This window comes from Myodes glareolus, chromosome 5 (genome assembly GCF_982192425.1).
Source record: "Myodes glareolus chromosome 5, mMyoGla1.1, whole genome shotgun sequence".
Classification (NCBI taxonomy): Eukaryota; Metazoa; Chordata; class Mammalia; order Rodentia; family Cricetidae; genus Myodes; species Myodes glareolus.
The window spans coordinates 73,533,508-73,559,086 of NC_142030.1; the positions used below are offsets into that span (position 1 = coordinate 73,533,508).

Sequence of the window (25,579 nt, forward strand, 5' to 3'; positions counted from 1 at the left end):
TTCTTTCTTTCTTTCTTTCTTTCTTTCTTTCTTTCTTTCTTTGTGGCTACTGTTTCTTCAGCCGTTTTATTTGGAACAAAAGTGGCCAGCAGAAGGTCTCTATTTCATCTTCTGACACAGAATACAGGAATAAACTAAAAGCAAGTAAATTACAAAATTCTAAATGCATCTTAGTCCAAACATTCTAGCGCTTGAAGAACAGCGAGGTCACACTGCATCCTCCTCTAGTAGGAGGATTGTTATGTCAACATCATCTGCTTCTGTTTATTAAAATCTCCCAGAGGCACTTAGACAAAGTTTCTGCTGCCTCTCTCATTTGCCAGTGGACTGTGTAGTAGCAAGTGTAAGGCTGCCTAGGGGGTTGCAATATTGAAATTCTGGAAAATACTTTGTTTAGGGCACTGGCAGTTGCTTACTTATTAGAATTTTGTTGTTTTCAAATTGAGAGGTTCTTTGACATCCTCTCTTCAGAAAATTATACAACCAAAAGAGGATTGTCTACATGTTATGAAGTCTCATTGATTGGTACTGTTTACAGTATCCTCTTAGAGACCTACTTGCTCTCAGGCTCTTTGCCTATTTAACAGTTTCATGTGTGTTAAATAGGGTACATGACTGATGTGTGACATTTTAGAAAGTATATTTCAGATTTGCAGAATGTCATTAAACCCTAAGATCAAGGGCTGCCAAACCTCCTGAGTGATTTTAAGAGCCTCACAACAAATGAAAAAACTGTGTTAAATGGCATTATATATCCAGTGCTATGTACTTTTTTAATCTACTGGTCATTGTCATTAATTTCATTCTTTGATTGGGAGACCATCTGGGAGTTGGAGAGCATAGCAGAACATGCATGCATAATCTTCCTTATGACTCTGTGAGGTGTTATGTCTTTTAATAATAAGTGGTTCATGGAGGACCAGAGACTCTGTTGGGACAAGTAGCATACATAGGAAATCCAGATGTAACCAGTCTTTCTTGTTTCATTCTGTTCTTGCCTTGAGATCTCTATCTACCTCCTCCAAACATACTATCACTCCAAATTCAAATTTTAATGAATGAGACTTTAGCTGAGGTAACCCAAGAGATTAATAAAAACTCACTATTCTTTCAGAAAACTTTCCTCTACCTTTTCCAGGCAGCCCTCTCCTTTAGCCCTTCATAAACATTTCTCAGCCCATTGTGGCTTATCGCAAGACGAACTATTATTGCTGCCGTTCAATAATCACTCACTAATCTAATACCATTGATAGCTCAGGCACTTCCAGGATCACTGAAAGGCTTCATGCCACAAAAAATAATAGGAGCCCCTCATCAGCCCTCACCATCCTAGCTCCATTTTGACTAACCAAAGTCACTGTTTTGGTTTCCAGCCTACTCCTGATTTCCATGTGCCTCCCAAGAGGTCACTCTTATTTGGATATAGGTAGATGGAGGAAAAGCAGTTGTATAATTCATTACAGGACCAATATTTAGATCATAGAAAGTAAAGCATCTATGTTGTGCAACTGGAATTTGAAGCATTGCAATCATCTTTAATTAGAAATTTCAGAATCCTATCAGTGGCAGAGTAGACCATGTAAAATTTTCCGTATTTAATATTCTTCTTGTTGTTTTGATTTAGGAGATCTTGAATTGAGGCCCTCAACATTTCTCAGTATTGACCCACTCATGGGACTTTTGAAGATTCAAGAAACCCAAGATCTGGATGCTGGTGATTATACCTGTGTAGCCATCAATGATGCTGGGAGAGCAACAGGCAGACTAACTCTGGATGTAGGCTGTAAGCTTTCATGTCCATTGATTGCAGTATTTTGATGACACTAAGTTGTTATTTTCCATGTTGATCAACTGTGAAACATTTTGGTGTAAATATTTGTCAAATGGCAAACCCAGCATGGGCATTTCAGATGACTAACATCATAACAGTGGCTCGCAATTCGTAGGAGCTTCCAATGTACCACTCATTGTGCCAAGAATGCCTTATGGGTTGTTCCATTACACTCTTAAGAGAAGATTCTATGATTTGTCTTATACAAATATAAGGACACTAAGCTTATATAAGCTGAGTTGCTTGGTCAGGGCTGTGGAGCTAGGGAGGGGCAGAGCCTGAGTATTTAACTGCAAGCTATCTGACCTCAGAGACGATAGGCTTCACCTATATGTGTCATCTATTGCCATTTTTCTGTCAGTAGTCATCCATTCTGCCATCAGATTCCCAATTATTAACATCTGGAGGCCAGAAAGTAGAGTTTGGCCCCAGACCATAATCTAGAGATGTTGATGACAGCAAAGGTGACAGATTATTCTTTTGTTTTAGTTTAAAAAATCCACTAGGAATTCCTCCCCAGTGTATGAAATAAAGTACCAACTACACATGTCAATCACCATGGAAAGATGTGATGTGTGCATGACAACTGTATTTGTATTCTCAGGAAGTTTGGTTCATACCTCATCATCTATTTCACATCTCCTAGAAAAAATAAACAAAACAAACAAAAAAGTCATTCTATACACAGTGTGGTAAAGCTAGAAATAAAACAGAACTTGTTTTTCATGGAAAAGAGTGTGGCAACTTAATTTTCACAGATAATTAAATATCTATATCTCTTTAAACTTGTAAGTATAGAATGTCATTAAATTATATTTTCTTTTCTGTATGTTATGTACAAGAACTTTTTTGTCATGCTCAAGTTGATTTTTAAAACACGAATGAAGAAAATGAATCCCTTACAAACCATTTTAGTTCTATTATCTTAAGCCTTTAAGTGAAAATTCTGGCCCTGTGTGCCTGATATTTTCTTTCAAAGAAACCAATTTTCTTCCCTCCTGAGACCTGGTGTGATTCTGGTCCTTTGCCCTTGGCTGTCTGCTGAACATGACTCATTCTTGCTAAATATGCCCTGAAAGTTTAATACAGAATACTGGTAATGGCACGAAGATTGTTATAGACTCTGTCTAGGGTAGTGCAAGATGTCCAGGGTGGTGTTTTAACAATAACTGCACTCTGTTATTATTAAGATAAATAAATTGAAAACAATGTTGGACCTGCTGGATGGAGGGAGGATCTCTGATTCTCCTGGAAGACTTTCAACTATACTAATGATTTTGGAAATGTAAGACTCAAGTACAGGAGGTCATTAGATACAGAATTGGTGTTTTTAAGAAGCGCAGTAAGGGTGAAATTCCAGTTCCCAGTACCTTCTGTTCTGTCTCTCGATGTTTCCCATGGAGATTTCTTATATTCACACAGCATTCTTTTGCATGTTCTGCTCTAAAGGGGCAAAGAAATGGCCTCGGTAACTTTTCTTAGTAATAAAATAGCGACCCCTTAGACACACTACCAATGGTTTAGAAAGTCTGGGGACCACATGCATACTCCTAGCTTACTGACTGTCCCTACTGTCATTTTTTCTTCTGTATTTTCTAGATTCTCTCTATTGTCCAGCAATAAAGGCTAGTGATTCTCTACTGTCCAGCAGTGCACCACATATAAAGACTAGTGATATCTGTTCTTGGTGTCTCCTGATGATATGTTAGTGGCTTTTCTCATTACTATGACAAAATACTTGAAAAGATGCCTTAAGGTAGAACGAGTTCCTTAAGCTCCAGTTTGAGCACACATAGTCTATTAAAGCAGAGTCTGAGGTGGATGATCTCAGAGTGTCTGTGGTCAGGAAGAGGTGGTGGATGAGTCCTGGTGCTCAGCTTGCTTTTGTCTCCTCCTATTCAATCTGAGACCCTTGTTCACAGATAGTGTCATGTACCTTCAGGGTGGATCTTACCTCCTCAGTTAGACCTCTGTGGAAACATCCTCAGACATGCCCAAGTGTTTGAAAATCCAGTTACATTGACAGGAAAGTTTAAATATAATCAGAAACTTCTCCACAAATATCTTCTTTTTATACATCACTTCGTAAGTGTAGCTGAACTCTGTTGCTAGAAATATTCTCTGTCCCGTTGGTACCCTGGACCGGTTTCTCTCTGTCCGCCTGTTCCCAATTAACCAATCTAAGGTTTACTATCAGTTATAATTGTTTGGTCAATGACTTAGGCCTCTGACGACTGGCTAGCTCTAACTGTAAAGTAACGCATTTCCAATAGTTTACCTGTTACCATGAAGCTCTCGTAATGTTCAGACCTCTTTCTCCTTTGGTGGGTACATGGCATTTCCTCAACTCTGCCTACCCTCTCTGTAAATCTTTGTTTGGATTTCCTGCCTAGTTTACTCTGATAAGACATTGGCTGAAACAGCCTTACTCCTCAACCAATAAAAGCAACACGTATAGCTCCATTATAGTCATGATCCTTACCATTCATGACTCTTCTAAAGCAACGAGTTTCTCGGTTTTGATCCCAGTGATTATGCTGAATGAACCATCCATAGAAATGAATTATTTGCTTGCTGTGATGTTGACCATTGCTAATGACTGGCAAATAATGTTGAAGGTGGCACCATTGTGCTTCTGTTGTACCATAGTATTCAGGTTCTTCATTATATCCTTCTTAGAGCGGCTCATAAGGTGTGAGTAGTCTGACCTGCCATGGAGACTGTGGTTTCATATGGTAGCAAAATGCAGTGTGCACATGTTACAAACCATGATTGTAGAGATGATTGTGGTTTTTAGTGTGAGGTTTAAATGAAAACACATTGTGGATTGAAACTTTCTCCAGAATTAATATAGTGGTTAAGAAGATAGACACCTGAGAGAAAATAGGTGGTCCCCTGACTTTCCTTATTTTAGAAAGATAAATGGCATTTATTTTACAGGCAAATTAGAAAGATGGAATGAGATGTTATCACTTATATACTCTTGGCATGTTTGCTATTACCTATGGGACTGATAAATGCCACATAAATCTTGTGTGTAACTTCATCTATGTTGTAATTATTTTCTTTCTCCAAATCTCAAAAATGATATAGGAATGCCTACAAAATGCCACATATATCTTGTGTGTAACTTCATCTATGTTGTGATTATTTTCTTTCTCCAAGTCTCAAAAATGATATAGGAATGCCTACATAAAATGATACAGTTTTCAAGATTAGAATTTGGGCTTTTAGTATGAAACTCATTGTCTCAATCTGACTCCTTTATAGGACTTGATACGTGTTAAGTACTAAGTTTAGCCGTCATAAAATTATTCACTCAAGTTACAAAATTATTAGGCATATTTGTGAATTGCTTGTGACTTAAGAACAAAAACGTGCTTTTATCCATATCATGTAGTTATTTGGACTTTTAGATTGTTTTTCTGTGGGCCTGTTACCTCAAAGCAGCAATACTGGAACACACAAAAAAATAACAAAAGGACTGTTTAATATTATTCTTGAGTTTGAGCTTCTTGTAACAAGCATCCTTTTTCCTGTTTCTCATTATCATGGCTTTAAGTTATGGACATTTCAGGTCAACAGGGAAAGTTACCAATGCTTTTCATTCCTTGAAACGGGGGGGGGTAGTGAATTGTGAAGTCATTTGGAAGAAGAGAGGATTGGAAACATCAAACACAAAGTTGGACTGGCAGTAATTTTTTTAAGCATTCCTCACCACACAGGGTTTGAGCCTCAGACTGTGGTTTTGTGTTTTGTGGCTTGGTGGAACCAAAGCAATGTGTCTAGTCATTTTAGGAAAGAAAATCTCTGACTGACATAATGCAAGAGTTGCCACAGAGGGAATATATGTTTAACCGTCTAGGGGGTCAAGGAAAATAATTAAGAATAGAGTTTAGAGCAAGATGGTGAATTGGTTTATGACTTTTATAGTTTTAAAACAATGAATCTGCACAGACATAGTTATCTCTACAGACAATAAACTGTGCTGTGGTGTTACCCCCGTGCGTATCTCGGTGAGTCACACAGATGCTCAGGAAATCACCAGGGATCAAACATTACCCAAGAGAATGAATGAAGTACTAAATGTGATATCAAACACAAATATCAAACTCCAGAACACAGATCTAATAAATTAACTCTGTGATTTTCATGTTTAATACAGCTAGTATTGAGGTAGTTATTTCATGCTACATTATTAATAAAGGTCATCTCTTTTGACAACTTGAAACATGAAATCCTACTTTCCCTTTATGTTCTTAAAGAAATTAAAACACGGGAGAAGGGTGAAATGATTTGCCCAAGATCACAGACTAGAAAAGTGGAACTGCCCTTCGAATCCACTCTGTGGGTTCTTACCCTGCTAAGTAACACCCTCTTTTAGAAAAGCACCATTGTGTTGTGTACTGCTCTCCTGGTCTCTAGTTTCATGAATCTATTCGCAACTCACCCAGAAAACCTCACTTGGAGGTGGTGTTGGCCCCAGTTAGGAGGAGGAAGTATTTAAGTCTTCTTGGCTCAGCTAGGAGCTGCTTCATTTTGGAAGCTTGTATGTGGTGGATGTTGTGCTGACTGCTCTCTCAGGCCTGGTGTTCTCATTTGCCTCTTGTTTTGAGACTCAGCACTTTTGTTCTTTGCTCTGATGTCTTGTGCCTGATGTTTTTCTAGAATCTGCTTTGCAGTGCATGACTTCTCCTATCTTGATTAGGTTTGTGTGTGTAACTTGAGTTTGCTTTTCTGTTCTGCTTCCAAATTTCCTTCCTCTGTTACTTCTGAACTTGTTAGTTTATCACTTTTAATTGGTAATTATGTTTTAACATTTCAATAAAGGGAGATACCCCTTCCCTCAAGTAGTTGGTGGATTTCAGTCTTCTATATATTTTTTTCTCTCATATGTTACTCCCTACTGCAGTTTCTCTTCCCTCCCTTTCCTCCAATCTTCCCCTGCCACTCCCCCTCTCCCCTAGATCCATGCTCCCTCCATCTCCCCTCAGAAAGAGCAGACCCCCCCAGGGACATCAACCAAACATGGCATAATATACTACCATAAAACCGATACATACCATAACATCAACGCTAGATAAGGCAACCCATTAGGAGAAAAAAGGTCCCATAAGAAGGCAAAAGACTTGGCGGCTGTCCCTGCTCCCATGGTTAGGAATCCCACAAGATCACTAAGCTACTTCACCATAGCATATATGCAGAGGACCTAGGTCAGATTCCTATAGGCCTCCTGATCTCTGAGAGCCCCCACAAGTTCCAGTCTGTTGATTCTGTGGGCTGTGTTTTCCTGACCCTTTTGGTTCCTCCTGTCCTTTCTCCCCCTTCTCCTCCTCTTCTGCAGGACTTCTCAAGCTCCACCTAATGTTGGGCTGTGGGACTTTGTATCTGCTCCTATCAGTTTCTGGTTGAAGTCTTTCTGGTCTCTTTGATGAGGATTCTGCTAGATTCCAGTCCCAGACACCCACAGCAGGACAAACTGTTGGTAGAAGGTGTTGTGTCTGTGTTAGTGTCCCAATGCCTCCACTTGAGGCCTTGCCTGGTTACAGAAAATGGTTGATTCAGGCTTCATGACCCCCATTACTAGGAGTCTTTGCTAGGGTTATTCTCATAGATTCCATGGAGTTTCCAGTTCAGTAGGTTTACACCTTGCTCCTGAAATGCCCCCCAATTCCAGTCATTTCTCCTAGCCTTTTCTCCCTACCCCCACCAATTGATCCCTTCTGTTTCCAACCCCACCTTCTCCCAGTTCTCATTCAGCTCCATGTGACACTTAGCCAATCAACTAAATATTCTCATATGTAACACCAGAGTAGGGTCATTCTGAAGACTGAAAACCATTTGGAATCATTTGACAAAAGACTTGGCCCTCAAAACAATGACATACCACTCCTGAGTCCATACCCAGCTGATACTCTGCCATACCGCAATGACACTTTCACAACTGTGTTCACAGCAGCTTTATTCATAATAGCCAGAAACTAGAAACAACTTAGATGTCCCTCAACTGAAGAATGGATATAGAAAAGGTGGTACATTTACACAATGGAGCATTGTTCAGCTACTAAAAACAATGACATCAAAAAATTTGCTGGCAAAAACATGATACGAGAAAAGATCATCCTGACTGATGTAACCCAGACACAGAAAGACAAACATGACAGGTGCCTAGTCCAGCTGTCATCAGAGAGGCTTCACCCAGCAACTGATGGAAACAGATGCAGGGACCCACAGCCAAACATTAGGTGGAGCTTGGGAAATCCTGCTGGAGGTGGGGAGCAAGGATTGAAGGACCCGGTTCTGACAAAGGCACCACAAAAACACCCACAGAACCAACCAACCTACACTCATAGGGGCTCCAACAACCAGGGAGCCTGCATGGGACTGATGTAGGCCCTCTACATACATTTTACAGTTGTGTAACTTGGTTTTCACATGAGACTCCTAACAGAGGGAGCAGGGGCTGTCTCTGACTGTTTTGTCTGCTTTGGGGACCCATTCCTATCATGCTGTCTCATCCAGCCTTAATAGAAGAGGAGGTGCCTACTCACACTGCAATTGATATACCATGGCTGACTGATATCCATGGGAGACCCACCTGTATCTGAAAGAAACAGTGGAGGAGGAGTGGAGGAGATGGGGGTTGGCAACTGGAAAAGAGGAGGAAGGGGAAACCTTAGTTGGGATTTGAACAAACAAACAAAATAGTTTTGTTCACACTCACACACTCTTACACACATGCGCACACACAAATCGAGCCAACGAGATTTTGAAAAATACCAGAAATATCATATTGCACTATAAAGCCAACTTATCTAGGAGAATATAAGATTTGGGCACTATAAAATGTGCTCATATTGAAAACAAATTTTTTCTATAATAATTCTCTTTAAGATGATCTTCATATCACCTACAACTTTAGTGCAAAAGCTGAGTGTCCATTCTAAATGTTCATCCATAAGGAAGAAAATACTTCTGTTATATGTCAGACAGGAATAGCTAGAGGGTGAATTTGCAATATTGTATGAACAATCACTTGTTACAAATTCAATCTGTTGATAATTTAATAAGGTTTATTTTTTAATGCATCCACATCCTCTACCAGTGACATTTTTTGTATTTTATATCTTCCAGCACCTCCAGTTTTCATACAAGAACCTTCTGATGTGTCCATGGAAATTGGCTCCAATGTGACATTACCTTGTTATGTCCAAGGTTATCCAGAACCAAAGATCAAATGGCGAAGACTGGACAACATGCCAGTTTTCTCAAGACCCTTCTCAGTTAGTTCCGCCAGCCAGCTGAGAACAGGCGCTCTCTTTATTTCAAGTAGGTTAAAGGATGTGTGCATGTGTGCATGTGTGTTACATGCATGTGTATTTGTGCATTGGTTTATACATACTCTTTTGTATGTGTTTTCACATAGTTCCCTTTTTGTTTTTCTCCTTTGAAGACAAAGATTCAGTATGGTAGCTCAGAATGGCTTTTGACCTCTATCTTCTTTTCTCAGCCTCCTGTGTGCCACCATGCCAGACTCCATCTACAAATATGTATGTTACTAATTTGCTAGTAGATTAAACTGGACACACTTGGTTACAATATTTATAAGATTAAAATCATTCCTATATTTAAAATTCTCATCTTGGTTTCCTTAATGTTTGCAAGCCAAGAACTACTTTTAAAGGCTTTAACTTCAGCCTCCTGACCATGCCTTCTAGATTGTAACTAACGCTACTCCGACTGTTCCAAATGCTGTCTTTAATTGTGCATCGTCTATAATGTTCTTCAGGGTCTTGGAAAACAATTCTATGCTTTTGTTATGATAACATAATAAAAATTGCATTAATATTCAACATGCAGTGAAAAGGGTGAGAAAAATTAATTTGTATTAAAAATGTGTGTTTTTACATGTGAATACTTGTAAATACAGTATGTAGTCCTTCACTAAGGACACCAGAACTCAGCGCAGAGTACAAATAGCATCTAGTGGCTTTCCTAGCTAGATGAATAGCTATGTCTTCTCCTTGTACAGAGTTAGGCTTGCATGATTATAAATACATTTCAAATCTACAAGTTTCTAGTGGAGTCTTCATAATTCTTGCCAGATTTGGGATACTATTTATTTCTCTATGACTCTGCTCTGTGTATTTTCTCTCTAGTTTTTTACTCCCTGAAGGCAAATAGATTCTGCCCTTACTGACTGGGGCGACTAAACAGTGGCGCCTACAAACAGCAGAAGTGCACTAAGGGTAGCTTAACATTCTACTCTTTGAAGAGATCCTTTAAAGATCTTTCTTCAAACTCTGCTTTTCATTTATAATTCTCCATAAGTAGATGGCTCTTCCTATCTACTACCTACTCTTTTTTTATAATTTTGGAGATTATAATTTAATTAGGACATTTCTCTCTTCCCTTTACTTCCTCTAACCCCTCCCCGATATGCCCGTCTCCTCTCTCCTTCAAATTTGTGGCCTTTTAAAAAACTAATTGTTATTGCATGCATAAATGTGAGTGTATATATATGTATATATATTACTAAATATAACCTTTATAAGCCGTATAATGCTGCCTGTGTGTATATTTGGCACTAGACAGCGAGCTGTTGTGCTCTTCCCTGGAATCTATCCTGTTTCCAGCTTTCCTCGGTTGCCTGTAGCTCCTTGTGTACGGTTGAAGCCTGATTGGCTTTTCTCTGGGCAGTCTGGCATGCTCAATGGTGTCACCCTTATTCTGCTCACATTTGGGCAGTTCCGTTGTTGAGACTTGATGTCCAGATGCTCTTTAAACTACAGCTGGGATCTTACGTCTGCTGTGAATTCCTAACTCCTTCACATACAGTCAATCCTTCTTTCCTGTCTGTGCTTCCACAGCTCACTGTATAAACATCGTAGAGAATTTGTAACCCCGCTGTGGTGCCTGAGCTTGTTCGTTCCTTCCCTAGAAAGCAATGGCCAGAAGGTGCTTATGGAATTTCTGTCACAGATCTCAGCACTGTGCCTGGTGCATTATCAAGATTTCATGGTGGTCCTGAATAAATAAATGAGTTCTTCTTTCTAGATTTATGGGCAAGTGATAAAGGAACGTATATCTGTGAAGCTGAAAACCAGTTTGGAAAAATACAGTCACAGACAACAGTAACGGTGACAGGACTCGGTAAGATTAATTAACTTCAAAAACTTCAAACTTCTTTGATGTTGATGATATAATCCCTTGCTTATGACAATTTCTATTTATTCTAGAGCCAGATAGAGGTTTTTGTCCCTAAGCCATATTTCATACAATGTTACAACTATAAATAACTTAAAGAACATCTGCTTCACGCTCCGCATGTTCTGTTTGATTATTGGTCATTCTAAAGTACACTGACTGATTAAACTATTCATTTATTCCCAGTATGAAAATTCTCATACTGAAAATAAATAGATTCTATAGAATTGTTTTTCCATAGTATTATATATTCAAATTATTATGACATTAAATATTTCACTGCATGTATCTCATTGATACTGTTTTATAGAATTTTCTGTGTCTCTCCATTTGCCTATCTGTACCTACATTTTTGAATTTATCTTTTAAAGAGTTTGTGCTCATTTGTGGTTTTGTATTGTTAATTTCTAGGAAAGCATATTCAAGTTCTTTTCCATTCTTACTTTAAATTCTGTTCCTGAAAACTCCAGGTTTAAACAGCATGATTTGTAGTCATCTTGCTTGTAATAATACCACTGCCACCCTGTTCTGATGAAGCTGGGTCTTCTTTCTTTGATGTAGTTGCCCCGCTTATTGGAATCAGCCCTTCTGTGGCTAATATTATTGAAGGACAGCAGCTAACCTTGCCTTGTACCCTGTTGGCTGGAAATCCCATCCCAGAACGGCGGTGGATGAAGAACTCAGCTATGGTAAGAACTTTTTTAATACCTGCCTTTTTATTTATTTTCTCCTAAGAATTAATGAATCATGTCACAAACACTGAAAGCCTGGTATTGTAAACATGTAAACATGTTTTATAAGCATGCCAAATCTTTTCTTGAAAAAAAGTTTCTCATTTTATTTATTTGTCCTGTGTGTGTGTGTGTGTGTGTGTGTGTGTGTGTGTGGTGTGGTGTGGTGTGGTGTGTGTGTGTGTGTGTGTGTGTGGTGTGGTGTGGTGTGTGTATGTGTGTGTGTGTGTGTATGTGTGTCAGAGTTCAATAGAAGGTATCAAATCCTGTGGAGAGAGACTAAGAAGTAATTGGAAACCACCTGACGTGGGTCTGGAGAACCGAACTCAGCTGCCTCTGCAAGAGCAGTGCCCTTAACTGTGGATCCATCTCTTTATCCCAAAGGCTTCCCTTTTATGTTATTATGTTTATGCAATCTATATTATTTGGAGCTTTAATTTTTAAGAAATAATTGGTAGTATAATTTTTATAATTTCACATTAAATTTGATGTTACTAATAAACTATTTTCAGAATATATAAAATTTAAGTTGTATTATTTTCTTAGTACTTAAATACTTTACACCCTTTTGTGTAGAATGTTAGGAAATATTAGTATGCCTTTAAAATCTTCCAATTCATATATTACCCTTTTATGTTGAGCTGTAAATTTCCTTTGTGATGGATTATGTTAGGAAGGTAGATCCCTAGCATATAACTGAATATCGGCATATAATTTTTAATTAGGAAAGAATACGGACAGCATTTCAATTCTATGAAAATTTTCCATGAATGTGTACTCTATTGAGACAGAACTTCATCTAGTGCAGACCACTTCCCCTGTTTTGCAGAGAATCTAGACACTGGCTTCTAGAAGTACTCATTAGCAGTGAATTGACTCCATATGAGGAATTACAAGCGTACTTATATTTACATAAAAAAAATTTGAGGAAAAACAGAATACCTCATGGACAAATAAATACCCTTAGATATGCAGCTAGCTGGGCACTAACATGTAAAATGGTACAGGTTTAGAAACAATCTTTTGAATGCTAGACTATTGTCAGGCTTCTCTGACATGGTTTCTGGATCATACTGTGTCTGTATTTTTTGAGCCTGGCGACTGGCAGGGGTGGGTGCTAAGATGAAGTCACACTGCCTTGGCGTTAAGAAATACCTACATGCTAGAACAAAAATATCAAAGGGCTTGCTAGTGGTGGTGGAACCTTCCTGGAAAGGACAATTTCAACCAAAAAAAAAAAAGCTACTAGTGAAATGTGAGTCCTTAGCAGCAGAGCTCAGAGAAGCACAAGGTCTGTGGGATTGCATAACTCTTGGATAGCAAATCGTAGGTATAATTCTGGAGAGACATCAGGATTGAATATGATTGATAAATTCTTAGGAACATTTTATACTGGTCATTTTTTAATGTAAGGATGCTAAAATCCCAATTTGCTCTATAATAAATTTGATAATTCGGTTGAGAAAAGCAAGCAGATCTGATTTAGGCTGCCTTTACTAATTAAAAAATAAATGACTCTTTATTAATTCCTTTTTAAAGTTGGTACAAAATCCTTACATAACTGTGCGCAGCGATGGGAGCCTCCATATTGAAAGAGTCCGGCTTCAGGATGGAGGCGAATATACTTGTGTGGCCACTAACGTTGCTGGAACCAATAACAAAACAACCTCTGTGGCCGTGCATGGTAAGAGAGTCCTGATATAATTGTTTCCAAACCTTGTTCAAAACAGGATTCGTAGGTTTTAATCAAATAACTCCATTCCTCTAATTGCAAGAAGGAGAGACTTCTCCTGATTGTTATTTTATACTTCTTGAACAAGCTCTGCATTGTTAATACTGTTTCCAGATTTCCTTTCCCTATGTACACAAAGACATTCTAGGGAGTCACCAGCCACGTCTGGCCAAGAGCTTTTGTATGTGGTTTCTTAATTGATAAAAGTCAATTCAGCTCTCAAAGAATCATGCTTAAAAATACATTTTAATTTCAGGCAAGCTGAACTTATTGTACCATCCAAATTGCCTTAAATTGCCTCTTCTTTTTTTGGATTGTGCAACAAACATGTCCTTACTAATGACCCCTCTGTGTTGGGACTAAAAATGACCTAAACTTTGCTAAAAGTCATTTCATGTGTCATGTGTTTCAAGCAATCTTTTTTTGCACGATAAATAATTTAAAGGTCACAAATAAGAAAATCCAGAGGCATTCTTTTTTCCACTTGTAGCAATTACCGGGCTTTATTTAAAAAAAAAGTTTCAATGATAATGAACACTTTTATGGTTTGAGCAAATCTAATATTTTTATATTTGTTTTTAAGAGCTTGTTACATTGTTTTATAATGTAATATTGAAAATAGATTTATACACAACAAATGAGTTTCTTAGGAAGAAAGTAGCAAAAGTCCAATAGAATACTTGGTTTCATTCATTTACTCAATTGCTATTTATAGCATGAATTGGGAACTCTACCAGCTGCCACATTTTGCTTTGTCTGTTGAAGGTTACAGTGACAGTCAACCATCTCCTTCTATATGCCTGCTCCACCACCTCCTCCCGCTTTATGTCAATAGCCATCAACATCACTTGACATGTCCTTGAGAGGGTTCAAAGAAATACCCTCAAGTAACTTACATTTAGTTATAACCTGAAATAATAACAGCAAGTCGGGTTGCCTGCCATTGTGTGGCTCCTTTTAAAGGACAGAGAACAAGTTTCCTGGAGGGTGCTGTGGACTGTCTTAAGGATGCTGCATTGGAACACCCTCGTGTCATCTCCCCCTTTTCTCCTAATGATCATCTAGGCAGAGCCCAGATTTTCACTTGCAGGGAGGAGAGATAAGATCATTCATGTGGCTGGGTGCTGGTGGCACATGCCTTTAATGCTAGTACTCGGGAGGCAGTGACAGGTGGATCTCTGTGAGTTCAAGTCCAGCCTGGTATACAGAGCTAGTGCCCGGACAGGCTCCAAAGCTACAGAGAAACCCTGTCTCAAATAAAATAAAATAAAATAAAATAAAATAAAATAAAATAAAATAAAAATAAAAAAGATCAGTCATGTGTTTGCTGTAGCAGAAAGATGAGAAGACAGACAACCCAATGATCTGATTTACTGAGACACAACACATTTTAATGACTAAAGGCTAAGAGGTAATTTCACAATATTTTTTGATCCATTTTAGTTCAAAACAATCAACTGGTTTGGTCTATAACATTGAAGAATCAGCCCAATGATCAGGTATCCACCAAAGCTGGCACAACACAAAGCATGGGTGCTTCGTGCCTGCTTCATGTCAACGAGGAGTTCATTCTTTGTCATATCTGCTCTCAGGAATACCTATGAAAGATGTCCAACCAATTCTAAAAGGAAAAGATTTTAAAAAATGAAGAAAATTCGAATACAAAGACAGACAAAAAGGACAAAATCTAATTGTCACATTGATTTATATAGACTCATGATCTGAAGAGAAGCTGCTCCTCCGTACCCAGATGTCAGCAAGCCTCAGAACTGATCAAATTTGCAACTTTTCTTCACTACTGTCTAACTTAATATGGCTTTAAAAACATGGCATTCCCTTATGTTGCCACAAATTGACAGCATATTTGAGAGCAGTGTATTCTGTCATGATCCTGGAAATTCAATTTCTTGCTTTCATGAGTAGCTCGATGTTCTTGTTTAGAGCTGGAGACTTGCTGCCAAGTCTTTAAGGCAAAATTAGTGAAAGACTAATGCCAGCCATAGGAAAGTATGAGTGTATAGGATACATCATTTCAGCCTTCCATGGAGTTTTTGTACTGGGAGGGGGGTCTGTGGTATCTTCTGTTCTAGCAAATTTCTATTCCAGGGTTGTATGACATTTCTGGAAAATTCTGACTTTAAGCAAGAAATGTGGTAAGCAATTGAGCTCCAGGGAGGAGTTCTACTCTCATCTTCCCACAGGATGCAATAGAAAGATCTGGAAACACCAGGCTTTCATTGTACTCCTTTTGTTAGAAAACATACATGTGTGGAAGCCTTCATCAGAGTTGTTATTTTGAGGATATGGTGTGTTGGTCATTTGGGTGCGTGTTGGTTCTGGCTAAGAACACAGAAGGCAGAGCAAGCCCTCGGTCTTCCTTTTCTTTCATGGCTCCTCACACAGTGTTAGGCTTTCTCTGGCTTCCTGAAGGCAAAGACATACTATTCTTAACTGGGAAATGTTGTCTTGTTCTTTATTTTATCGTTTAAAGGTAAATTCCCAATATCTCTCTAGTTTTTCTAAACTCCTTTTAAGGAACCATCCTTTTATCATTTAAACTTAGTAAAGCACTTGAGTGGCTCTGTGGACATCAATTTTGTTTGATAAGTGGTGGTTAAGCAGCTCATTTATTTAAAGGTGGGCTTACATCAGCTTACTGAAGTTCAACAGGTAGTGGGCTGTAACCAAAGAGCTGTTCTAAATATATTTGCATAACCATTAGACTATAATCTATTTTGAATTTTCAGGAAATAATTGATTTTGTTCAGTCCTTTTGTGTTTTCTTTAGAGAGGTCACTGTATTAGACATTACGTAACACATGGTTTTAAGCTTTTATCAGATCTGTCTAGATTATACTTATTGTATTTTTGCTATGCATTACCTTACTAAGATTATGTTAAATTGCTTTTTAATAAACATTAAGAATATATTGAAAATGTTCAATTTTAAGTATATGATACTAAATGGGAGAAGAGGTACTCAGATGTCACCCTTCCTTCTGTCTCCAGTTCTGCCAACCATTCAGCATGGACAGCAGATACTCAGCACAATTGAGGGCATCCCAGTCACTTTACCATGCAAAGCTAGTGGGATTCCCAAGCCATCTATCACCTGGTCAAAGGTAAATCATAGCTCTAGCGGCACTTCCTGAAATACAGTATGTGGGATGACTTGCCGAGTTACATCTGGGGGCTTCAGCCAGACAGTGAGAGAGTGAGACCCAAGAGGGCAGGAAGTTAAATCGGTTCTTCCCTGAGCTGGCTTCCTCTGAGGGTAGCACAAAAGGTTTCAATGTGCTGGATGTCCTCCAAGAAATCGGGTGAATGTGTCTCAGATGGATCTCCCTGATGGTAGGAAATGGGACGATGGTCCAGGATACATGCCTCCCAGAGGTACTAACACCTCTGCATTCTTGGCTGTCCTGACTGTAAAAGGTAGAGACTGGGAGAAACATAGCCTGGGGGCATTGTGTGGAGCTGCCCACTGCACTGCTGTGAAATCAAGAGGGCCAGGGGGAGGTGACCGGGAGGACTCTGCTACAGATGTGAAGTATGCAGAACAGTTCTTAGATACAGCCTTTCCTACAGCAGTGCTTGTTGTCATGTTGTTAATATGCCTCACACATCTGGTAGGTAACTGCATCAAAGACATTTTAAGGTCCCTTCCCAGTGGTATTGCTGCATGGATTCCCTGTATGAGCAGAGAGTGTAAGACACCTCTACAAATTCATGTATTCCCCTCTACATTCCTGTTGTGTGGTTGAGCTTTCATTAGTATTCTTAAATTGACAAAATCTGAGCCTAAATAGTGGTCATAAATATCACTTCAGCTTTCTGTCACCCCTTATACAAACAGTCTGGAATGTAAATCCCGGTGTCAGCCCTCCATCTTTGGAGGCCCCGCCCTTATGCCCCTTGAACCTTGACCTCTCCCCGAGGAGGATTAAGGTAGCCCACCAAACCTTGACCCCTCCCCAGGAAGGGTCAATACCACTCCCCCAAGCTATTTAAACTGCTCCCCAAAAAATAAACGTGTGGTTTTCCCTCTTTCCCCCAGTGGTAGCTTGGTGGCTTTCCGGTTCCACTCCCCCCACCACCCGAGAGTGCAGGAGTCCACTTAAATGTGGATATCTTTAAAAGAAAAAAAAAAGGATGTCCATTCCTTCTTTAAGTTGTCACAAAGGTTATTACCTTTGTGATATATTTCCAACAAATCAACCTGAATTTTACAGATAAAATGTACTACAAAATTATGGCTCAATTATAGAATACACAGTTCGTATACTGAGAGCTACCAAACAGCTTGTCATTCCATCTGATTTGATCATCTAAAAATCAATGAAACAGAGAAGTCGGTGCTGGCATCTATATAACATCTATATACTATTTTATGGTCTGGTCACGAAAGTGCAACAGTGAAGCTCTGCGTCAAACTGCACAGCACCTGGCACCTTGCAGAAATGTGCCACTCTAAGGAAAACACAAGAATGAGATCTTCCCAAGTGGCCCTCATGCCAAACATAGAGGATAAAAATTTGAACTCAAGGGCCTCGCTTCTGGGGTTCTAGGCCAGTTCACCTCTGTACTGACTTAGGGCAAGTTTCTCTATGCATCGCTGTGCAGTAGGACTTTGAATGGGAAACTGAAGGGTCCAGTAGTTTTTGTTTATGAGATTGTGTGAGGGTTAAAACACTTAATTTCTGTAAGACAAAAGATTGTCTTACTAGTGTGCACAGCAGTGGCTGTAGTGGTGCCATTTACCTCTGCTACGGTTATGGTGTCCTTGTCCTTAGGTAGCTGTGAAGTAGAGGAAGAATGGCTTGGGATAGAGGAATATCATTCTAGTGCATCTGTTTGTCCCTTTTCTCTCGTAAACAACTCCCTTCTAGTTAGCCCTTTGCAAATCTTTTACCCCTTGCGGATATTTTTCTCTCCCTCTTCCTCTTCTAAATAAAGCTATTCCTTTATTACCTTTAAAAATATACAAAAACATTTATGCTTTGTTGTGCTTATAGAAAGGAGAGCTGATTTCAACTGGCAGTGCCAAGTTTTCTGCAGGGGCCGACGGGAGTCTGTTTGTGGTGTCCCCGGGAAGCGAGGAGAGTGGGGAGTACATCTGTACAGCCACCAATGCAGCTGGCTATGCCAAGAGGAAAGTGCAGCTGACTGTCTATGGTGAGAGCCACCCCAGGGAGGTTTGCCTTTGAAATAGCCTATGCATACAGATCTCACAATTTCTTCCTTAGTCAGGTACCCGGTGGCCTCAAAGTGAAGTTCCCTCCTAAGCTGACATTGTAAAAACAAAGATACACTATTATTTTCATTGCCAACCAAAACCACCTCAGCTGAGATTCTGATTTGCAAGGAAGTAATTGTATAACCTTTTGGAAAACTTCCACACAGTTTTCCCAAGAAGTATGCTTACCACATTCAACTTTTTGCAGGAACAGCAGTTAGTTAAAACTCCATGTGGAGCCAAGCCGTGGCTGTGTCTTAGGTAGCAGCCTTCTGCTCTGGGGAGTATGGCTCCTCTGGGCAGACCTGAGGCCATCTCAGCTGACCTCTCCATGGTGTGCTGCAAGGAATGACTGAAGCTTGCTCCTCATTTCCCTTTAGCTCTTGCTATAAATGTATTAATAGGAAGTTTTAGGTATACCCCAAATCTTGGGACTCAACATCCTCTTGTAAGTGACTTAAGAACATGAAGTCTATGACTGAATGTAAATGAAACTGCTTTGTTTTCAGTGTGTCATTTTCCCTTCCTCATCCTGTGTTTATTTTAGTAAGACCCAGGGTGTTTGGGGACCAAAGAGGACTGTCCCAGGATAAGCCTGTGGAGATCTCTGTCCTGGCTGGGGAAGAAGTGACACTCCCCTGTGAAGCTAAGAGTTTACCCCCACCCATCATTACTTGGGCCAAAGATAGTCAACTCATCTCTCCGTTTTCTCCAAGGTAAGAGATCCAGGGTGAAGATCAACACAGGGAGATGTAAATTACTGCATGATGCCTGCTAAGGCTTGCAAATGTATCAAAATATAACTTTTACAGCTGTGCTAATTCACATGCACATCTGAGTTATGTATACTTTACACATCGTTTCCAAAGGTCGTAAATGCTAAGACAGCTTTGCCACAGTTCCCATTGGTGCATTTTACTAGGTAGTTATTGAAATGGAACAGATTTGTGTGTGGGTTTCTCTCAGCCCCGTGTGCAGAATTCCCTGTGTGCAGTAACGGAATTCTGTTACTCCCCAGAGGCAGTAAAACACAACAGTCATTGTCGTATATAGGACTCGACTTTCATTAGCTGGTTTTGTAAATCTTTTGATTAAACTCATCCATAAATAAGGTCCATAAATAAGGTAAATTATAGGCTAAGTGACACAGCGTGAAGAATGCGAGGGCTGTAGGACACAACCATTGCTGCCATCCAGATAGGAGTTTAAACTCATCTTTGTCACGAACAGCTTGCCTACATGTTTGGCACTTTTTCCAGGGGACACTTCTGAATTTCATGTCTTTTATTTGTACAGTGGGATGATACTTACCTGAGAGACTTTTATGAGATAATGGGCCAAAGAAATGGTTCAATGGTTAAGAGGACTTGCTACTCTTGCAGAGGACCCAGGTTTATTTCCCATAACCCACATGTAGCTCATAAGCATCTGTAACTCTAGTTTCAGGGCATCTACCACAAACTTCTAACTTCTGTAAGTGTTACACAGACAGTGCACACATATACAACCATGTTATCATACACACGTGTTCATGACTAAAAAAAAAATAACAGGAACAAGTTTGCATAATTTTAATCTTTGAAAGAAGTTCACCAAAAATTATAAACTAAAACATAGAATGATACTTATAAAGCAATTCCATCGCATCCTTCCCAGTCAGGATTTCTTTCCCTCCTTCGCTGTGCGACCCTTCATCCTGGAGAAGTTCAGAAAATTGCTTTTATGGTTTCAATTTTGTTTTTCTTGTCTGCTTTTAATTTGCTCTTCTGAAAAATATTATTACTATTTTGCTCTTTGCTTTATTGTATTACATGCATTCAGCACTACACACACAGAGTCGGCGTGTTCAGTTTAACTAGTCTATGTGTGTTTCACTTTTTATCTAACCATTGCTCTCCTTGTAGATACCGTGGTCTACTTATTGTTTCTTGCGAATTGCTTTCTTCTCACAAGTCTTTTCAGTGAAAACCTATTATGTCTGTTAGTGTGCACAAGCATGAGTGTTTTAGAAACTGTAACGCTGAACTATGCTTTCTTATCATAACAAACTCCTCCTTCAGTCTTGTAGGCATTGCCCAGCTGCTCTCCTATGGGAGGGCCTCATTTATTTTTCACTCGCAGTGATTCTCAACACTCCTAATGCTGTGACCCTTTAGTGCAACTCACGTTGCGGTGACCCTCAACCATGCAATTTTTTCATTGCTGCTTCTTAACTCTAATTTTACTACTGTGAGAATCATAATGCAAATATCTGATGTGCAGATCATTCCTTGCCTCCTCCAGGGGTCATGACCCACAAATTGAGAACCACTGCACTCACAGGATGCAGTGGGCCAGGCTTTATTTCCTAATAATGTGAAGCTTTGACTGGTTTGCGCGTTTCTGCAATTCAGTGTGTGTGAAATGGATGTTTGAGTGGTTTTAATTTTCATGGCATTGACTTCAAGTGAATGTGGACGCGTGTGGCTGTATGCTGGTCACTCATGCTATCTGAACTGCCTCTCCATACTGGATTGACAGGTTTGTGTTGACTTCTCTCTTTCTTACTGGATGTGGATGTTTGGTATTTGCTTCTGATAACAAACTTGTGTCTGTCGTATACATTGTCACCTGTCTCTCTCAGTCAGTCACTAGGATTTTAAGTTTATTTAATAAAGATATATTTGTTTGAGGTAAGTTTTCAATGCTTCTAAGGAGCTCAAAGAATTAATTAATTCTTTATAGATCTGTATTTCTTGTATCTTTTTTGAGATTATATTCAAAATATTAAATATTTTAAATACTTTTAAATGTTTTATTTCTCATATTTAGACTACTCCAACTGAATTTTTATATTGTTTATGATATTAAGCAGTAATGCAATTTAGTTTATGTTTTGAATTTGGAAAGTCAGTTACCCAAGATCATTTTGAATAGTCAGTCCTTACTTTCTGGTGTGCATGTGTTTGTTTTCTGGAATGTGTAAGGACTTTATACATTCTAGATAAACATTTAACCATTGAACTACATTCCCAGCTCCTCTCTGTATGTTTCTTGATATTCCATCTAATATTGAGTGCAACATGTATTCTCATGCTTGCATGTCATTTGATGACTGTTTTTTTACTATAGTGTGACATAGCTCTTAATGAATCTCGATATTAAGTAGATCTGTGTGGCTCTGACAGTCCCTCAAAAAACTTTAATATATCGTTATTTAATGAGGGAGATATTAAAGACACATTTGAAAAGATGTATATCCTGTTTGCCTTTACTGAAATACATTCAATCATTTGGGAAGCATTGAAAAAGAATGTTATAGTCATGAGGTCACTGGTAAGTTGCCCAATACTTCTATAAAAAAAACCTTATACCCATGCTCTTGTGAGTAACCCTATGTCTCTCTCTCTCTCTCTCTCTCTCTCTCTCTCTCTCTCTCACACACACACACACACACACACACACACACACACATGCATACACACACACATGCATACACACACACATGCATACACACACACATGCATGTGTGCACACACAGATATGAAAGTAGAAGGACCACTAGTTGAGAAAATATAGGACATCAGTGAAAGTTGGAAAGAATAAGGGAATTGTAACGGGGGTAAATATGGTCAAAATACGTTGTATACATATAGGAACATATGATGAAATCCATTCGTGTGTTTAGTAACATGTGCTAATAAAAACTGAAAAGAATGCTCAAAATAAGTTGAAAAGTTTACATCATGCATTTGCTTTGTGTAGCTAAAATCTATTGAAGCACAGAGATGGACGGTTGGTGATTCTAGACAACTATGTTAGATTAAAGGTAAAAATAACCCCTTATATTCTGTTTATAAGAGCATCATACAGAATACAAAAGATAATTATGAAAACCTTGTTTCCGTGGCTCGTGGACCTGTGGGACGGTGGAGAGGCAGTTTCAAGAGTTGCTTGATGCACATTGTGTCACACTGATGTGCGACTGTGCAGGGCTGTTTGCTTTCTCACGTTCTATGGTCTGGTGTGTGGGTTTTCCTCCTAGACACACGTTCCTCCCTTCTGGCTCAATGAAGATCACGGAGACTCGCATTTCAGACAGTGGGATGTATCTTTGTGTTGCCACAAATATTGCTGGGAATGTGACTCAGTCTGTTAAATTAAGTGTCCATGGTGAGTATTGAAAAGATGACCTGGGTAGCTTTGTTCACTGGCCCACAGTGAAGCCCATTTGATCTCGAACCTCTATGTTGTACGTAGACTAAGAATTCTGAACTATAAGAACATGGTTTTCTTTTATTTCCTTTGAAAAGTTTGTTGTCTACATGTAACTCCCCCTTTTCTATTTTCAGATAATAATTGGATCTTGTTTTTTTCTAGATGTCTCTATTGTTGTTGATATACAGTAGTGGAGGGAAATGTTGATATATGATTGTATTCTCACAGAAGAACATTTTGAAGAGTCACATATGACATATAAAGAACTCAATAACTGAGAAAACACTTATTTCTATCATTATGTGAGGTCCTCACACTTTTCTAGCTGAAGTGTTAGTTTACCACAATCCACCGATTATTCTTCCCTTCAATGCTGATTATCCATCTCCATGGAAGATATGGTGCAAATAACAGAAACCTAAACATCATAGAAAAATGGTCTAAGATGGCATTAACTTGGCTTCATTTCTAGACCAGTTGTGACAATGGCATCCCATTGAACTAGACTTTTGACATCAGAGGAGGGTCCCATCATTTACCAACTTTCAGGTACTCGGTATATTACCTAACTTCTCATGTTTAGTATTCTTTTTTCCCAGAATGATGATAACAATGCCTTCAACCTTAGAAGGGTTTGAGACTGACAACCCTGAGGAAGTACCCACCAGGTTAAAGAGAATGGGCCCTTTTACAGAGCTGCATCTCATGAATTCAAATTAGATCCTGCCTCTATAGTACACAATGCAAAGGTCTTTCTCTAGTGTTCTGATAAAAGTGCATCAGTATGTTTTCAAAAGGAAGATACATCTGGGGAGACAATACAAGCTATGTGTAATTTTTGTCTCTGAAATTAGAAAAAAATCTTTAAAAGCATTTTCTTAGTGCCTGTCTCCCATTAAGGGCATACAAACTCACTGTGACTGCAGAGAGAGAATTCTGTTTTGCTCTGAAATTATAGAGGTTCCTGAGAGGACTTTTGACCTTATGTTACTTATAAACTAAAGGAAACTGACTATTGTTAAATGCTTCTTATTCGTCAAGTTTGGGATTAGGAGTATTGTGTTTGTCATTTCCTATAGTCTCTGCAGTATACCGGTACTATGCCTGTACATTTAGTTCATTTTGCCTGGATTATTAAAGGAATGTGCCTGAAGAGGCGTGCTAGCACACCCTACATGCCACAGCCAATAAGAGATTATTCTACTCTTTGTGTGTAACTTCTTGGTAAGGCATTTTCATTCAGAGTTAAAAAAAAAAGGATTTATAAACATTTGATGATTAATGCTCAGTTGTAATTTCCAGTTCCTCCAAAAATACAGCATGGAATTAGACATATAAAAGTCCAAGTTGGCCAGAGAGTAGACATCCCATGCAATGCCCATGGGTCTCCACCTCCCGTGTTCACCTGGTTTAAAAGTGCAAGGCCCGTGCTAATTGATGGGGTGCAGCTTCCTAGCAATCCAGATGGAACTCTGAGCATCGAGCAGGCTGTGATCTCAGATGCCGGGACATACACATGTGTTGCCACGAACATAGCCGGCAGTGATGAAGCAGAGGCAACACTGCACGTCCAAGGTGGGTTTTAACATAAGAAATGTATGTCTGGTAGAGTGAGGGTGAGAATAAACAAGACTCCTGGGCTCTACACAGGATGTGCAATCATGGATCTCTTTAGGGAGATTACTACCTAAAACTTTAGCTTTGAAGGGAGCATTATCCAGAAGCTAATGTATGAACTGTTGCTAACCCCGAATGAAATTTTTATGTTTACTAAAGTCTCTGGTGTATATAATGGAAATGGTCCTAAGTAATGGGCCACCCAGCTTTTCTGGTTTGGGAGAAACTGCAGCTGGAGATATTTGGAGTAGCGTTTCACCTCAACTGATCCCTGAGAGGTCATGGCTCGCTGCTCCTCTATTGTTGTTGGCTTTATTGTGAGGGCTGTTACTGAGCTTGGGCCAAGTGTCTGTCATGTTCTAGGCAATGGTGATGAAGTAGTGACAAACGCCCCTGCTTTCCTGAGCTATTCTAGTGTGAGTAGACCTAAAACAAGTAAAGAAAGAAACAAGGTTCGTAGATGGGGAAAAGCAGAGTGGGTAAATTAAAGCAGGGTTACTGTTCTGGCAATTGACTACTTTGGGTTGGGGTGCCAGGTAGGAATTCTGTAATTCTTTAAAGTAGTATTTAGTTTGAGGGCTTCCTGGCTGGCAGGAACACTAGTCACTAGAAGTGTTCTGTCTCACTCTGCCAGAGGGACTACCATACAAAGGCGGGAAGTAAACATGAACGGGTGTAGAAATCAGTGGAACACTTAGAACTTAGTAAATGGGACATCACAATTGCTGGGGAATGAGTGTCTAGAATGCTAGTGGGGAACATATCTAGCTCATCTATTTGCCAATAAACCTTACTAAGTGCACATGTTAAGAGTAAGAGGAGAAAGATCGACATTTCTTTTATTCTTGGAAATCTCAGAGGTACATCACTGCAGACTCTACACAGAGGTTGCATAGAACATTAATCCAAATGGGACTCTATTTGATAATAATATCCCTACAAGAAACCTTTTAACATGGGTCAGAGAGCATAAAGATTTGCATGGGACTGTGACGAGAGGAAGCTACAGATATGGGAACATGCATGGT

General features: G+C 39.2%; 1 protein-coding gene across 2 annotated transcripts in view; it reads left to right on the forward strand.

Moving 5' to 3' along the window:
• Positions 1-25,579, forward strand: part of Hmcn1 (hemicentin 1) — a 439,601-nt gene that overhangs the window by 221,623 nt on the left and 192,399 nt on the right. For both annotated transcript variants that reach the window (XM_048431021.3, XM_087906434.1), the window contains 10 exons: positions 1,625-1,783; positions 8,966-9,160; positions 10,889-10,984; positions 11,600-11,727; positions 13,309-13,453; positions 16,511-16,623; positions 18,517-18,676; positions 19,285-19,453; positions 22,762-22,889; positions 24,237-24,509. In XM_048431021.3, coding sequence (XP_048286978.3) covers positions 1,625-1,783; positions 8,966-9,160; positions 10,889-10,984; positions 11,600-11,727; positions 13,309-13,453; positions 16,511-16,623; positions 18,517-18,676; positions 19,285-19,453; positions 22,762-22,889; positions 24,237-24,509 — 1,566 coding nt within the window. The remainder of the gene's footprint in view (positions 1-1,624; positions 1,784-8,965; positions 9,161-10,888; positions 10,985-11,599; positions 11,728-13,308; positions 13,454-16,510; positions 16,624-18,516; positions 18,677-19,284; positions 19,454-22,761; positions 22,890-24,236; positions 24,510-25,579) is intronic.